Source organism: Mesoplodon mirus, assembly GCF_964341445.2.
Source record: "Mesoplodon mirus genome assembly, chromosome: 5".
Taxonomy (NCBI): Eukaryota; Metazoa; Chordata; class Mammalia; order Artiodactyla; family Ziphiidae; genus Mesoplodon; species Mesoplodon mirus.
Window position 1 is genome coordinate 138,758,819 of NC_138980.1, and position 12,996 is coordinate 138,771,814.

The window sequence follows — 12,996 nt, forward strand, 5'->3', positions numbered from 1 at the left end:
ATTTGTTAAAAAAAAAGGTCCACAAAGAAAACTCCAGGCCCTAATAGCTTCATTGATAAACTCTACCTAACACATTCAAGAACAAAATATATCGATCTTACACACCAAAATCATTCAAAAAGTAGAGGGAAAAAGAACACTTCTCACTTGTTTTATACAGTTTCCATAACTCCTACATTATAACCTCATAAAAGCATTAAAAGAAAATCATATATCAATATCCATCATGAACTTAAATGCAAAAATCTTCAACAAAATATAGTCAAATTGAATCCAGACAGTACATCATGACTAACTGGGGTTTATCTAAGTAATGTTACATAAAATAAAAATCAATCAGTGTAATCCAATAGAATAAAGGAGATAAACCATGTGATCACCCCAACAGATGCAGAAAATGTATTGACAAAATTCAGCAACCATTTATTTTAAAAACAAATATTCTTAGCAAACTAGGAATCAAAACAAATACCTTCTGTATGATAAGGATATCTATAATAAAAACAACAACAACAAAAAGCCAATTATAGCTAACTTCATACTTAATGGTGAAAGATGGCTTTCCGCTAAGATTGGGAATAAGAAAAGAATGTCTGCTCATCACTTCTACTCAACATTTTACTACTCCCTCTTCTGAGAACACCAGAATCACAACTAACTGCTGAACAATCATCAACAGGAAGACACTGGAACTCACCAAAAAAGATACCCCACATCCAAAGACAAAGGAGAAGCTTCAATGTGATGGAAGGAGGGACGCTGTCACAATAAAATCAAATCCCATAACTGCTGGGTGGGTGACTCACAAACTGGAGAACACTTATACCACAGAAGTCTACCCAGTGGACTGAAGGTTCTGAGCCACACGTCAGGCTTCCCAACCTGGGGGTCTGCCAATGGGACGAGGAATTCCTAGAGAATCAGACTTTGAAGGCTAATGAGATTTGACTGCAGGACATTGGCAGGACTAGGGGGAACAGAGACTCCATTCTTGGAGGGCACGCACAAAGAGTGTGCGCACTGGGACCCAGGGAAAGGAGCAGTGACCCCAGAGGAGACCGAACCAGACCTACCTGCTAGTGCTGGAGGGTCTCCTTCAGAGGCGGGGGGCAGCAGTGGTTCACCAAGGGACAAGGACACTGGAAGCAGAAGTTCTGGGAAGTACCCCTTGGCCTGAGCCCTCCCAGAGTCTGTAATTAGCCCCACCAAAGAGCCCGGGTAGGCTCCAATGTTGGGTTGCCTCAGGCCAAACAAGCAACAGCAAGGGAAGCCAGGCCCACCCATCAGCAGACAAGAGGATTAAAGTTTTATTGAGCTCTGCCCACCAGAGCAACAGCCAGCTCTACCCACCACCAGTACCTCCCATTAGGAAACTTCCACAAGCCTCTTAGATAGACTCACCCACCAGAGGGCAGACAGAAGAAGCAAGAAGAACTACAATCCTGCAGCCTGTGGAACAAAAACCACATTCACAGAAAGATAGACAAGATGAAAAGGCAGAGGGCTATGTACCAGATGAAGGAACCAGATAAAACCCCAGAAAAACAACTAAATAAAATGGAGCTAGGCAATCTTCCAGAAAAAGAATTCAGAATAATGATAGTGAAGATCATCTAGGACCACAGAAAAAGAATGGAGGCAAAGATCGAGAAGATGCAAGAAATGTTTAACAAAGACCTAGAAGAATTAAAGAACAAACAAACAGAGATGAACAATACAATAACTGAAATGAAAAATATACTAGAAGGAATCAATAGCAGAATAACTGAGGCAGAAGAACGGATAAGTGACCTGGAAGACAGAATGGTGGAATTCACTGCTGCAGAACAGAATAAAGAAAGAGGAATGAAAAGAAATGAAGACAGACCAAGAGACCTCTGGGACAACATTAAATGCAACAACATTCGCATTATAGGGGTCCCAGAAGGAGAACAGAGAGAGAAAGGACCAGAGAAAATCTTTGAAGAGATTATAGTCGCAAACTTCCCTAACATGGGAAAGGAAATAGCCACCGAAGTCCAGGAAGCGCACTGAGTCCCATACAGGATAAACCCAAGGAGAAACATGCCAAGACACATAGTAATCAAATTGGCAAAAGTTAAAGACAAAGAAAACTTATTGAAAGGAGCAAGGGAAAAACAACAAATAACATACAAGGGAACTCCCATAAGGTTAACAGCTGAGTTCTCAGCAGAAACTCTACATGCCAGAAGGGAGTGGCATGATTTACTTAAAGTGAGGAAAGGGAAGAACCTACAACCAAGATTACGCTACCCAGCAAGGATCTCATTCAGATTTGACGGAGAAATCAAAAGCTTTACAGACAGGCAAAAGCTAAGAGAATTCAGCACCACCAAACCAGCTCTACAACAAATGCTAAAGGAATTCTCTAAGTGGGAAACACAAGAGAAGAAAAGGACCTACAAAAACAAACCCAAAACGATTAAGAAAATAGTAATAGGAACATACATATCGATAATTACCTTAAACGTGAATAGATTAAATGCTCCATCCAAAAGACACAGGCTTGCTGAATGGATACAAAAACAAGACCCATATATATGCTGTCTTCAAGAGACCCACTTCAGACCAAGGGACACATATAGACTGAAAGTGAGGGGATGGAAAAAGATATTCCATGCAAATGGAAATCAAAAGAAAACTGGAGTAGCAATACTCATGTCAGATAAAATAGACTTTAAAATGAAGAATGTTACAAGAGACAAGGAAGGACACTATGTAATGATCAAGGGAGCAATCCAACAAGAAAATATAACAATTATAAATATATATGCACCCAACATAGGAACACCACAATACATAAGGCAACTTCTACCAGCTATAAAAGCAGAAATCAACAGTAACACAATAATAGTGGGGACTTTAACATCCCACTTACACCAATGGACAGATCACCAAACAGAAAATTAATAAGGAAACACAAGCTTTAAATGACACAGTAGATCAGATAGATTTAATTGATATTTATATGACATTCCATCCAAAAACAGCAGATTACTTTTTCTCCTCAATTGTGCTCAGAACATTCTCCAGGATAGATCACATCTTGGGTCACAAATCAAGCATCAGTAAATTTAAGAAAATTGAAATTATATCAAGGATCTTTTCTGACCACAATGCTATGAGATTAGAAATCAATTACATGGAAAAAAATGTAAAAAACACAAACACATGGAGGCTAAACAATACGTTACTAAATAACCAAGAGATCACTGAAGCAATCAAAGAGAAAATCAAAAAATACCTAGAGACAAATGACAATGAGAACACAACATTGTGTCATGTCACAACATTGCTATGGGATGCAGCAAAAGCAGTTCTAAGAGGGAAGTTTATAGCTATACAAGCCTACCTCAAGAAACAAGAGAAATCTCAAATAAACAATCTAACATTACACCTAAAGCAAATAGAGAAAGAAGAACAAACAAAACCTTAAGTTAGCAGAAGGAAAGAAATCATAAAGATCAGAGCAGAAATAAATGAAATACAAACAAAGAAAATAGCAAAGATCAATAAAACTAAAAGCTGGTTCTTTGAGAAGATAAACAAAATTGATAAACCATTAGCCAGACTCATCATGAAAAAGAGGGAGAGGACTCAAATCAATAACACTAGAAATGAAAAAGGAGAAGTTACAACAGACACCACAGGAATACAAAGCATCCTAACAGACTACTACAAACAACTCTATACCAATAAAATGGACAACCTGGAAGAAACGGACAAATTCTTAGAAAGGTATAACCTTCCAAGACTGAACCAGGAAGAAATAGAAAATATGAACTGACAAACCACAAGGAATGAAATTGAAACTGTGATTAAAAATCTTCCAAAAAACAAAAGTCCAGGACCAGAGGGCTTCACGGGTGAATTCTATCAAACATTTAGAGAAGAGCTAACACCCATCATTCTCAAATTCTTCCAAAAAATTGCAGAGGAATGAACACTCCCAAACTCATTCTATGAGGCCACCATCACCCTGATACCAAAACCAGACAAAGATACTACAAAAAAAAGAAAATTACAGACCAATATCACTGATGAATATAGATGCAAAAATCCTCAACAAAATACTAGCAAACAGAATCCAACAACACATTAAAAGGATCATGCACCATGATCAAGTGGGATTTATCCCAGAGAAGCAAGGATTCTTCAATATACTCAAGTCAATCAATGTGATACACCATATTAACAAATTGAAGAATAAAAACCATATGATCATCTCAATAGATGCAGAAAAATCTTTAGACAAATTTCAACACCCATTTATCATAAAAACTCTCCAGAAAGTGGGCAAAGAGGGAACCTACTTCAACATGATAAAGGCCATATCTGACAAACCCACAGCAAACATCATTCTCAATGGTGAAAATGTGAAAGCATTTCCTCTAAGATCAGGAACAAGACAAGGATGTCCACTCTCACCACTATTATTCAACCATAGTATTGGAAAACCTAACCACAGCAATCAGAGAAGCAAAAGAAATAAAAGGAATACAAATTGGAAAAGAAGTAAAACTGTCACTGTTTGCAGATAACATGATACTATACACAGAGAATCCTAAAGATACCACCAGGAAACTACTAGAGCTAATCAATGAATTTGGTAAAGTTGCAGGATACAAAATTAATGCACAGAAATCTCTTGCATCCCTATACACTAATGATGAAAAATCTGAAAGAGAAATTAAGGAAACACTCCCATTTACCACTGCAACAAAAAGAATAAAATACCTAGGAATAAACCTACCTAGGGAGATATAAGACCTGTATGCAGAAAACTATAAGACACTGTTGAATGAAATTAAAGATGATACCAACATATCGAGAGATATACCATGTTCTTGGATTGGAAGAATCAATATTGTGAAACTGACTACACTACACAAAGCAATGTACAGATTCAATGCAATCCCTATCAAATTACCAATGGCATTTTTTACAGAAATAGAAGAAAAAATCTTAAAATTTGTATGGAGACACAAAAGACCCCGAATAGCCAAAGCAGTCTTGAGGGAAAAAAACGGAGCTGGAGGAATCAGACTCCCTGACTTCACACTATACTTCAAAGCTACAGTAATCAAGACAATATGGTACTGGAACAAAAACAGAAATACAGATCAATGGAACAGGATAGAAAGCCCAGAGATAAACTCATCTATGGGTCAACTAATCTATGACAAAGGAGGCAAGGATATACAATGGAGATGAGACAGTCTCTTCAATAAGTGGTGTTGGGGAGCTTCCCTGGTGGCGCAGTGGTTGAGAGTCCACCTACTGATGCAAGGGATGCGGGTTCATGCCCTGGTCTGGGAAGATCCCACATGCCATGGAGCGGCTGGGCCCATGAGCCATGGCCACAGAGCCTGCGTGTCCAGAGCCTGTGCTCTGCAACGGAAGAGGCAACAACAGCAAGAGTCCCGCGTACTGAAAAAAAAAAAAAGACACATGCACCCCAATGTTCACTGCAGCACTGTTTACAATAGCCAGGTCAGGGAAGCAACCTAAATGCCCATCAACAGACGAATGGATAAAGAAGATGTGGTACATATATACAATGGAATATTACTCAGCCATAAAAAGGAACGAAACTGGGTCATTTGCAGAGACGTGGATGGACATAGAGACTGTCATACAGAGTGAAGTAAGTCAGAAAGAGAAAAACAAATATTGTATATCAACACATATGTGGAATCTAGAAAAATGGTACAGATGAACTGGTTTGCAGAAATTGAGAAACAGATGTAGAGAACAAACGTATGGACATCAAGGGGGGGAAAGCGGTGGGGGGTGGGGGTTGTGGTGTGATGAATTGGGCAATTGAAAAAAATAAATAAATATAAATAAATAAAACATTTTACTAGCTGTCCTATCCTGTGGAATAAGTTATAGGAAATAAAAAAAGCAGGTCACTGGTAACAAAGAACTGTCTCTATTTGCAAATGATACAATTATTTATGGGGAAATTCTTAAGGAATCTAAAAAAATACTACTAGAAATAACAAATGTAGTAAGGTCTTGGGACATAGTTAAGACAAATAGATCAAAGAAAGTATAGAGTCCAAATATAGACCCCACCTATAATTAATAACCTAAATTTCATCAAAATAAAAATACTCATCAAAAGACACTATTAAGATATGAGTATTCAAGGCAGAAAATATTTTAATACATTCAAAGAACTAGTTTCAAAACTAAATAAACAAACAGATGTCAAAAAAAAAAACCTATACAAAGATCTTCTGCAACTAAACAATAACGGCAACCCAGATAATGGATAAAAGGCTAAGCAGACACTACACAAAGGAAGATACACAAATGGCCAGTTAAAAGATACAAATATACTAAACATCACTGTCGTCAGAAAAATGCAAATACAGATCACAATGAGATACCATAAACACCCATTAAACTGGCCAGAATTTAAACGGCCACTGACACCAGACACTGTTAAGATGTGAAGCCACTAGAATGTTCATACATTGCCAGTGAGAATGTGAAATGTCACTACCATTTTGGCTAGAGATTTGACTGTTTCCTAGAAACTTAAACAAAGACTTACCCTTACCTCAACGACTCTACTTCTAGGTATTTACCCATAAGAAATGAAAACACATTATCATAAAAAGACCAATGTGATAATGTTTATAGCCTTCATTATAGTAGCACCAAATGAAATTACCTCAAAGTCCATCAACAGACAAATAGATTTTTAAAGTGTTGTAGATTGATACACCAGTATAATATGCATCAATAAAACAAAATGAATTATCGATACGTGCAAAAACATGAATAAATCCCTTACACATTATACTGAGCAAAATAAGCCAGACTCAAGAGTACACACTGTATATTCTGCAATATGTTCATTTTGTATGTTTTCCAGAACTATAAAGAATTCTAGAACAGGACTAATTTATGGTGAAAAAAGTCAAGAATTTATTGCATTGGTAGATTAACTGGAAAAAGAATATGAATGAAGGAATTTGGGGGGCTGATTGGAAATATTCTACATCTTTATAGTGGTATGTATTACACAGGTGTACCCATTTATCAAAATTCATCAAATTTGGGACTTCCCTGGAGGTCCAGTGGTTAAGACTTCGCCTTCCAATGCAGGGGGTGCAGGTTCAATCCCTGGTCGGGAGCTAAGATCCCACATGCCTTGCAGCCAAAAAACCAAAACATAAAGTAGAAGCAATATTGTAACAAATTCAATAAAGACTTTAAAAAAATAAAAATAAATAATTTTTTAAAATTCATCAAGTTGTTCACTTAATATTTGTACATTTCAACATATAGAAATATCTCAATAACTGTAAATAAACAAATGAAAAATGCTAAAAATTTATATAATTCCAAATAAATCTAAAAGATTTCATCTTCACAGGTCATAGTATGCATGGTAAAAAACTATGAGGTATTAAGAGGGTTCCTTTAGAACCTCTGGACCCAATTAATGAATGAAAAATGGGGGAAATTGTTGGACGACCTTTAACCAATACATTTTTTTCAGGTGGCACAACTGTTTATACTTAGTAAGTTGAGTATCCTTGGTGTAAGAATAGTCCCAGGAAAATTCAATCCTTAGCATAAAAATATATTTCCATCTTGGAATATGATGGTCAGGAAAGGAACCTACAGTTCCAATATAAGCTTAGAATGGCAGGGGAAAATTGTGGTAATGCCATGTAATAAAACCACAACCTCTTGGACTAAAAAAATGAAAATGGAAAATCATTCTTACACCACAGAAATTTATTTTTACTGTAATTCCCCTCTCTATCCTCCACTTTCCTTTACAGAAGAAAGGTGGATACTTGAGGAACTTGCTCAAATGGAATAAGAAAAAAGTTCTTGTTTCTCCAATGTTAACTAGAGTTTTTCTCTGTCTCTGTAAGGGATGAGGACTAAACTTCCATTTCTTATAAAGATAAAGGGATCATCATAGAGGCTGGATGTGGTTAGAAATTCCACAATAATAAGATGCAAGGTTGCCATGTACCTTCCATAGCCAAATGAAACAATGATATTTAGACTGATTCTTTGTAATTTGTTTTTGTTATATAGCATGGCTGTATTTAATATCTATTGTGGTTTTCACCTCAACCTCATTTTCAGCCTACACTTACATTCTTTCTTCAATCCTCCTAATTTTTAGCCAAATAACCTTTTTTGGCACTCTGCTCCATGCTTTGGGTAGTTGTTTTCCTTTCAAGTCTCCTAAATAGTTAGAGGGCTCTGCACTTATGTGATGACCCAGAAAGCTTGTGGATGACAAAATGGAAGATAAGCATTTAAACAAAGACAATGAATTCCACTGGTCCTGCAAGAGAGTAAGCAAACCTGCAAGAAATTCAAACCCAGGAAACAGAAAGCTAGCCATTTTTAAAACATTGGCCCTTCTCAAATATTTGGTTTAGTTTATACAAGATAATTTTATAAACAGAAGAGACAGTTTTCTTTCTTCTGAACCAAATCAATGAATCAAATTATATCAATGGTGCCCTCAACCTTTACACCACCATTTTGTGTCTTCTTGAGGAACCCAAAATAATAGAGGAAAGAAAAAGGGCTTTCTAGAGTCTGGCAGAATTTTGTATTTACCATGTTGGGAAAGTTGTTTAATCTTAAAATGTTCTAGTTATCTGCCCATAATTAGGATAATGGTGACCTCTAGGACTGTTTTATATTTTACACACACACACACACACACACACACATACACACACACGCAGAGAGATCTGAATGCAAGGCACAGTGCTTGGCACAAAGCACTAGATAAACTGGAATTTGTTCAACCTGGCTCCTGAATCAAATGACAATTTGTTCATGAGAGTCTTGCCCTCAAGTCATGAGTGCTGCTATTCCCCATTTCATTTGGCCCTCAGGATTTATGGATGCACTGAATGAAAAAACACGAAATGACCATCTCCTGCATTAAAATTCTAACCCATCATTTGGAACACTTACCAAATGCTATTCCTGGCTATTTAGTTGCAAAGGAAATACAGACAGCAAAGACTATTACTGTTTATTATTTTAATAATCCCTATAAAACAATTATTATCCCTCATTTTGCATCAACTCAGAGAGAAATATTCTTCAGAAAATTTGCATATATCAAAGATAACTACCTTGAACAGAGCACCAAGCTATGTACATAGGCACAATAAATACTTTGTAAAAGACATGAATTTTTAAAGGATTCTTTGATTTAAGAAAATGAAATAAATTAGGAAATCAACAATTAAAGAGCACATTTTGTTTCACTGAATAAATGAACTAAATATTTTTACATGGGGAAAAGAATCTCCTAGGATAATGAAACTATAGACTGAGGTTTTGCTTGTGACTCATTTTCCAGAAACCTAAGGGGAAACTTAGGGGTATGTATTTTAAATGATGATGTGGTTCAGTATTTAAATGGAAAAAAAAAAGTCAACTATTCATCTCATTGCATTTTCATATGTCAAAATCACCTGGAATGTGATTATGTGCTTATGATTCAGAAGTACAGGTGCTGAGACATTACTTGTCACCTAAAAAACATATGTATATATATATATATATATATATATATATATATATAAAGCATATTTATAGTTTTTATTCTTTCTATATATATAAAAAGCATGTTTATAGTTTTTATTCTTCCTATCATTATGTATGTTTGAAAACCTGACAGTAATTGAGAGAGGGCCACCATAACAATTTACTTGGTAAATTGAATCAATAAATGTGCTTAAATGAAATATACTACAGAAAATAGTCTTTGAGGTTTTTTTAATGTACATGTTATTCTTGATAGCATTTGGGCATTGAAATTTTTAATTTCAAAAATCAAGTCCAATGAATAAAATACATCCTAAATATGACAAGTCCATCCAGAAGCAAATTAATTTTGTTACCTATTTTTATATTAATTATTCATTAAAGTTCTGACTAAAATATGGAATTACAGTGCCTACTACAAAGTTGATATGAAATAATTTAAAATAGTTCTTAAGGCACTAATTTCATACAGTTCTGTAACATTTTAATGACCCTTCTGAACATTCTAATCAATTATTATAAGAAAATAAAAATAAAGATGCAGTGTGATTTATATGTTAGAAATTTATTTTAACATAAACACTTCAGCGCATATATGGGTTTGATGTTAAATACTAACAATCTACTTTTAAAATCTACTGTCAATGTTTACTTGTAATCAGATATGATTAATTTAGCCAGTTGGTTCCTGGCAGTACCTCTAGTAGTGGGAAATTATCATAAGCCAATATATCTTGACTGCAACAGCCTGTACCTTTATTGTCTGTCCAGATTCTTTTCACATCAGGTCTATAATGAAAAACTAAGTCACAAACAGAGGTATTAGAAGATTCACAAAGGGGCCAATGTTCTCTGGAACAAATCAAATTTTCCATAACTCATAAGGTAATTCGAGAGCTTCTATTATATAATCCTTCAACAAACAAATTAAATTCTACAGACCTTTTTTCATTGAACAGTCCAGTCAGCATATACCTTAATATACATAACCCATACCATAAATAAAAAGTAAATTGAAGCATACGTTTAAAGCCCTTGATTTTTGTGGAAAATGTTTAAGCACGAATTAGTCAAACATTTATATTGGTGGATTTGGTAGCAGGGTTGGGTTCTCAAGAGAGACAACACGTTCCAAACGTGTGTTCCATTCCCCTCTCAATCCCATTCATAAAGTGCCTTTCTGTTACGCAATGGGATCACTCTGCTTGGTAATGAACACAGGCTGATGTTTAGCGTTAACTGATTGTACATACAAAGGAGAAAGCATCACTCATCTTTACTTAAAAACAAAACTTAAGCAAGGTGCTTAGGCAGAGGCACCTTTGCACCGGAATCAAAGGAAGCAAACATAAGAATGTGACAGAAATAGGGAATCGGAACGGACAACAAATGGGCACATTACTCAGGAGAGCTCAGAGGATAGTCTTTGAAACGCAGCAGTAAACCAGTTGTGTGGACAGCGATAAAGGCTTGCTTACTTCTGGGAAGAGTCAAGCCCCAATGGGTTTGCTTTTTCCGTTGATACTACTAGGACCCTAACTGAAGAAAGAGGACTATGGGGACCCTAACACTGGCTTCTCCTTTCTTAGCGCGCTCTTAACCAAGCGGTATTCGCTCTATCCCGACTCCAGTACAGTTTGCAACCCCGAACCTCGCCATAAGTCCGTGTGTCTGCACCGCGATCACAAACCAGGCAAGCCAGGAAGGACAATCAATGCCAATACGAGATTGCATGTTCCTCTGACTTTTGTTTGCTCAAGTTTACGTTTTAGACACTATAATCCTCCTTGTGGAGCCTAGGAAGATAATGTATACTCTTACCCGCGTCAAAACATCCCCAGTCACAGCCCCGCGGAGCGTAGAGGAACCCAGTTCTGTTCCCTGGACCAAGTCAGAACCGCATCCCCGCGGGTGGCTGCCTAAGACCTTCCCTTAGATCGGGCGCAGTTTATGCTGGGAGCGAGGGAGAAAGCATCTCTCTCAATTCCTCCCGAGGCCACACTTTCTATATAGACCCACCTGCATGGGAGCTTCGTGTCTCATTGTTCGCAAAGTGTCCTCTCTCCCTGGCTAAGACAGTGCTGGCCCGGGAGCCCGATCAAGCGTGCACAGCCCGCGCGCTTCACGCTCCACACTGCACTCTTGGGGTTCGCTAACCGGCTCCAACATCAGCACCGGAGCTGTCCCTTCCTGGCGCCGCACACGCGTACTGGCTGGGAGCCCCGCGTGCTCCTGGGAGTTGTAGTCTGACTCTGCTGAGTTTTCCGGCAAATCGGTGAGCCCTGAACTACATTTCCCGGCAAGCCAGCATAAAAAACGGGCTGCTCCTCCTGTTGGACTCGGCCGCGGAGCCTCCCTTCTCTTTTGGAATCGCTCCGGTTGTTGCTGCTCTCAGCCTCACAGACCATTTCTTCGCAAGGTGCAGGCGAAAAGTGACCCCAGCTCATCTCAGCTGGAGATTTTTCTTTGCTACCTATTGCTTTCCGAAGCTAGATTGTGATTTTTCTTGTTAGGAAACGCACTACCTTGTGCTAATTCCCAATCTAAACAAACCTGCGCTGCGTTCTGGAACTCTCCGCCCTACACCTCCCCATCCTGAATCGGGAAAGTTTATACATTTCCACAGGCAGAGTGGGGTGGTTTTACAATCTCATTCACCAAACGCGGGGGAGAACGAGAATGAATGGCACACACATAAAGAAAGTGGTTTACTCACACAATTGCATTGAGAAGGCACCCACGCGCGCGCGTACACACACACACACACACACACACACACACACACACACACACACACACTAAAGTCCATCAAAGCGAGATTTCGCTCAGAGCATGCAGAGGAACTCCCTTCTGCTTACCTTTCCATACAGCTCCATTGCAACTCAAGGTTCCGAAATTCTCAGTAATCCCTCCTGCTACAAACGAGGTTAAGGTCTCACGCAGGAAGGGAAGCTAAACGCACTACACAATGGAAGGGGTGGGGGTGGCGGCTGGCGGAGGGAGAAACGAGGGACGAGGGAGCACAGCTAATTTAGATAGATGGTTTCTTTTCTCTGGAGTGAGAGTGTGGAGTCTTCAAGTACCAGCTGCAGAGAAAGAGCTGAGAATCTCTTAGGAAGTGCCAGGGGCGCGATCGTGCTGGGCAGCCCCTCCCCAGGCCCTCCCCCAGACACCTACCACCGTCATTAGTGCGCACACACGGCCGCTGCTGGCCCAGGGCTGGAGAGCTGATAGGGCACCGGGTTATTTACCCAGAGGAAGTCACGGAAAATGAACACATTCATCACCAGAGCCTAGAAGCACCACCACAGAGCAAGATAGGAGAGCTCTATTAAGTTATCCTGTCCTTTCTTTAACACAGAGTCATGCCTTACATTACAATCATGCTCCTCCAGACTAGTTCAAAAATAGTTTTGA

General features: G+C 38.3%; 1 protein-coding gene across 1 annotated transcript in view; it reads right to left on the bottom strand.

Moving 5' to 3' along the window:
* Positions 1–11,622, bottom strand: part of RAB3C (RAB3C, member RAS oncogene family) — a gene marked incomplete at both ends in the record, with an annotated part of 314,166 nt that extends 302,544 nt beyond the window's left edge. Inside the window, one exon of the mRNA XM_082622668.1 lies at positions 11,599–11,622. Coding sequence (XP_082478794.1) covers positions 11,599–11,622 — 24 coding nt within the window. The remainder of the gene's footprint in view (positions 1–11,598) is intronic.
* Positions 11,623–12,996: the final 1,374 nt, after the last annotated feature.